Raw genomic sequence first — 2,790 nt, 5'->3', positions numbered from 1 at the left:
TGATCCGCCCGTCTCGGCCTCCCAAAGTGCTGGGATTACAGGCTTGAGCCACCGTGCCCGGCCTATAATTGCAAGCTTTCTAAACTAACTGCTCTAAAGGAGGGTTCAGGGGCCTATCACCAGGTTATTCCTGGAACCATCAGGAAATTCTAGCAGCTTTGAGCCTCTTCAGGAAGGCATTTTAAGGGAACCTGAGATCATCCTAGGGACATGGCCTTAAGTTGCTAGAAGCCATGCTAGGGCTTGGTCAAGTCTCTTGGGGCAGAGGTTTGGAGCAAGTCATTAGGTACCCTGAGAGTTCTGCAGTTCTCAGTACAACCACCTTGTAAGCCATAAAGCATCTATCCAGAACTAAGAAATTGAGGATTCTGGCAACAAAGTGCCCCATCCTCTTATCCTGCTTTACTTTTTCTTAAAAACATTTATCATAACCTGATACAACACATATTAATGTTCTTGTATACTGCATGTCTTTCCTTATTATAACATAAGCACTATGAGACTAAGGGCTGTCTCTACTGCTACTACACCTGGTTCGGTACATACAACAGTGCCTGTTACACAGTAGGTAGGTAGTAAGTATGCTGAATGAATGAATCATTTTTTTGTCCTTGAATCTGACTGTACCTTAACAAGCCTTTCCCTCTTTTGTTATGCCAGTTTGAACGGGGTTTTCCGACATACAACCTAAGAGTTGTAAATAGTATTAACAGTTTTGTTCTCCATTTACTGTGAATATGATTTTGATCTCTAGTTCATTTCACAAAGATTATATTTCACTATATTACTGTAGCCTGGATGCACCTACTTCTTTCAGTCCTTTTTAGTTTGTACCCTTTCTAAGAAGGTAAAAATATCCCAAAGTCTGTGAGCTTCACAAGGACAAAATCTGTGTCCCAATCATCTTGGTATTCCCTTGGACATGTATAGCAGAAATTAGGGCTCAGTAAATAGCTACCGAATTGAACAAAATCCCCAGCTCCTTCCCTATCTCTCCTTTGCACACTTCCTATTGCACTAGTGTTATCTTCTGAGTGGTAGCTCCTATTTGCTTTGCTCCATCCAGGACTTCCTTTGGGTTGAAACATTAAGAAAATTAGTACATTTATACTTTTTCGAATCTCCCTTTTTTAAACAAGACTGGTTAAATGAAAATCACTTACCCATGTATTAACATGGGTAAGCAAATACAGGTTCAAAATGAAAAAGAGATGACTTCAAAAACAGTCATCTCTTTAAAAATCGAAACATTAAAAGGTTAACATAAATTAATTTCCATAATAACGACACATTCAAATGTAGTTAGGCTGAAGCTATATGTGTAAATTCATTCTTGGCACAGAATTTCATCTCCCTTCTTTTATGAATGACATCAGCTTGTAACTCCTGACCAATTTGGCAATGTATCTAAATTATGCATAATTAAAACTGTCCTTAGGGCAGGCAAGGTTCCAAAGGTATGATTAAATGATTTGTAAGCATTAATACACCATAAAACAGTCAGTTGTATACCTTCCCACTGGGTCTCACGTATTTATAAATGTAGGGAGCTTTCTAGATTGTGCTGACTCACAGGCAGATAGCTAGAATATTTTTCAAAGGTTAGGAAAAGATCTCCAAGCTGAGCTTGAAATTCAGCTCTGACACCCCGACACTCAACTCCATTCATGAACCTGATGCTTCCCTAATCGATCAGCACCAAGCAGTTATCAGAGGCTGAGCAACAGGGGAGCCTCGATGGCCCCCATCCAAAGGAGTTCACATATTATCACAGACGTTGCACCGGGGTGGCCTCCTTTACTTTCCCCGTAAGGTCAACCCGGGAGTAGGGGACGGTTGGGGAGGTGTAATCTCCCCTTTTACGGATGATTCTCAAGGGCGGAGACAGGAACTGTCCCAGGTTATGACCATTGGCAGCTACGGAACAAGGAAGGAGCTGGAGCCCTTCCTCCTGGGCTCTCAGCCCGGCCCCAGGCACCCCGGATCCTGCACGTCCCTGGCAAGAGAGATGGCCCCCTTCCAAGAGCGCTGGCCCCGGGGGCCCCAGCCCCTCCAGCAGCCCGACTCCCTCTCCCGACCCCCGCCCAGGCCGCGCCGCCCACTCTCGCACATGCGCACCTCTGGAAGGCCCCTGAATCCAGGGCCGCACGCAGGACCCAGCCAATGAGCGGGACCCCCGCCAGGTGCTTAATGTTCTTCAGGGGGATGCCTTTGCTGCCTCCCCGGGCCAGAATTAGGGCTGCCAGGTGCGGGGGCTTCTCCACACCTCGGCCCTGGCCGCCGCGAGAGTTGCGCTGCAGCTTCGGCGGCCGGCCCCGGGACGGCCGCCCCCGCGGGTTGGAGACGGAGGTGGCGGCCCCCTTCTCCACCGAGTCCATCTTCCTCCCACGCCTTCTCCCCAGCTTCTCCACATCCGGGAGCTAGTCCCTCACCACCTCTGCTCGGCGCCGCCCGATCCCCGCCTGGCAGCTGGCGCGCGCGGCCGTCCCTCGCCCCGCCCACTCCCCCGCTCTTCGCGGGGCTCGCTGGGAATTGTAGTCCGCAGCCGCCTCGTCTGGGGCCAGCAGGCTGAGTAGGCTCTGATGAGGTGACCCCAAAGCTAAGACAAGCAGTGGGAGTCCGGAGATATTTGGAGGAAGTGCGGCTTTTGGGGGTGCTTGCATGTGTCTGGGGATTTCTGAAACTAAAAAAATAAAGTATGTTTGCTAAAGAACTTCCCCACTTTAGAATTGTAGTGGGTTTCCCGTTGCATACCTTGATGCACCCTAACACGAATTCATTTTATATTTT

The 2,790-nt window shown here is 48.4% G+C and overlaps 1 protein-coding gene across 1 annotated transcript in view; it reads right to left on the bottom strand.

The window, feature by feature from the left end:
* Positions 1-2,508, bottom strand: part of CMAS (cytidine monophosphate N-acetylneuraminic acid synthetase) — a 19,641-nt gene extending 17,133 nt beyond the window's left edge. The window contains exon 1 of the mRNA XM_011955136.1: positions 2,119-2,508. Within this exon, the coding sequence (XP_011810526.1) occupies positions 2,119-2,378 (260 nt within the window). The 5' untranslated portion in view covers positions 2,379-2,508. The remainder of the gene's footprint in view (positions 1-2,118) is intronic.
* Between the last annotated feature and the right edge of the window lie 282 nt (positions 2,509-2,790).

Source organism: Colobus angolensis, unplaced genomic scaffold (genome assembly GCF_000951035.1).
Source record: "Colobus angolensis palliatus isolate OR3802 unplaced genomic scaffold, Cang.pa_1.0 Scaffold11, whole genome shotgun sequence".
Lineage (NCBI taxonomy): Eukaryota > Metazoa > Chordata > Mammalia > Primates > Cercopithecidae > Colobus > Colobus angolensis.
Note: the sequence above shows the minus strand (reverse complement) of the source record. Positions and strands in the feature narration are given on the sequence as shown.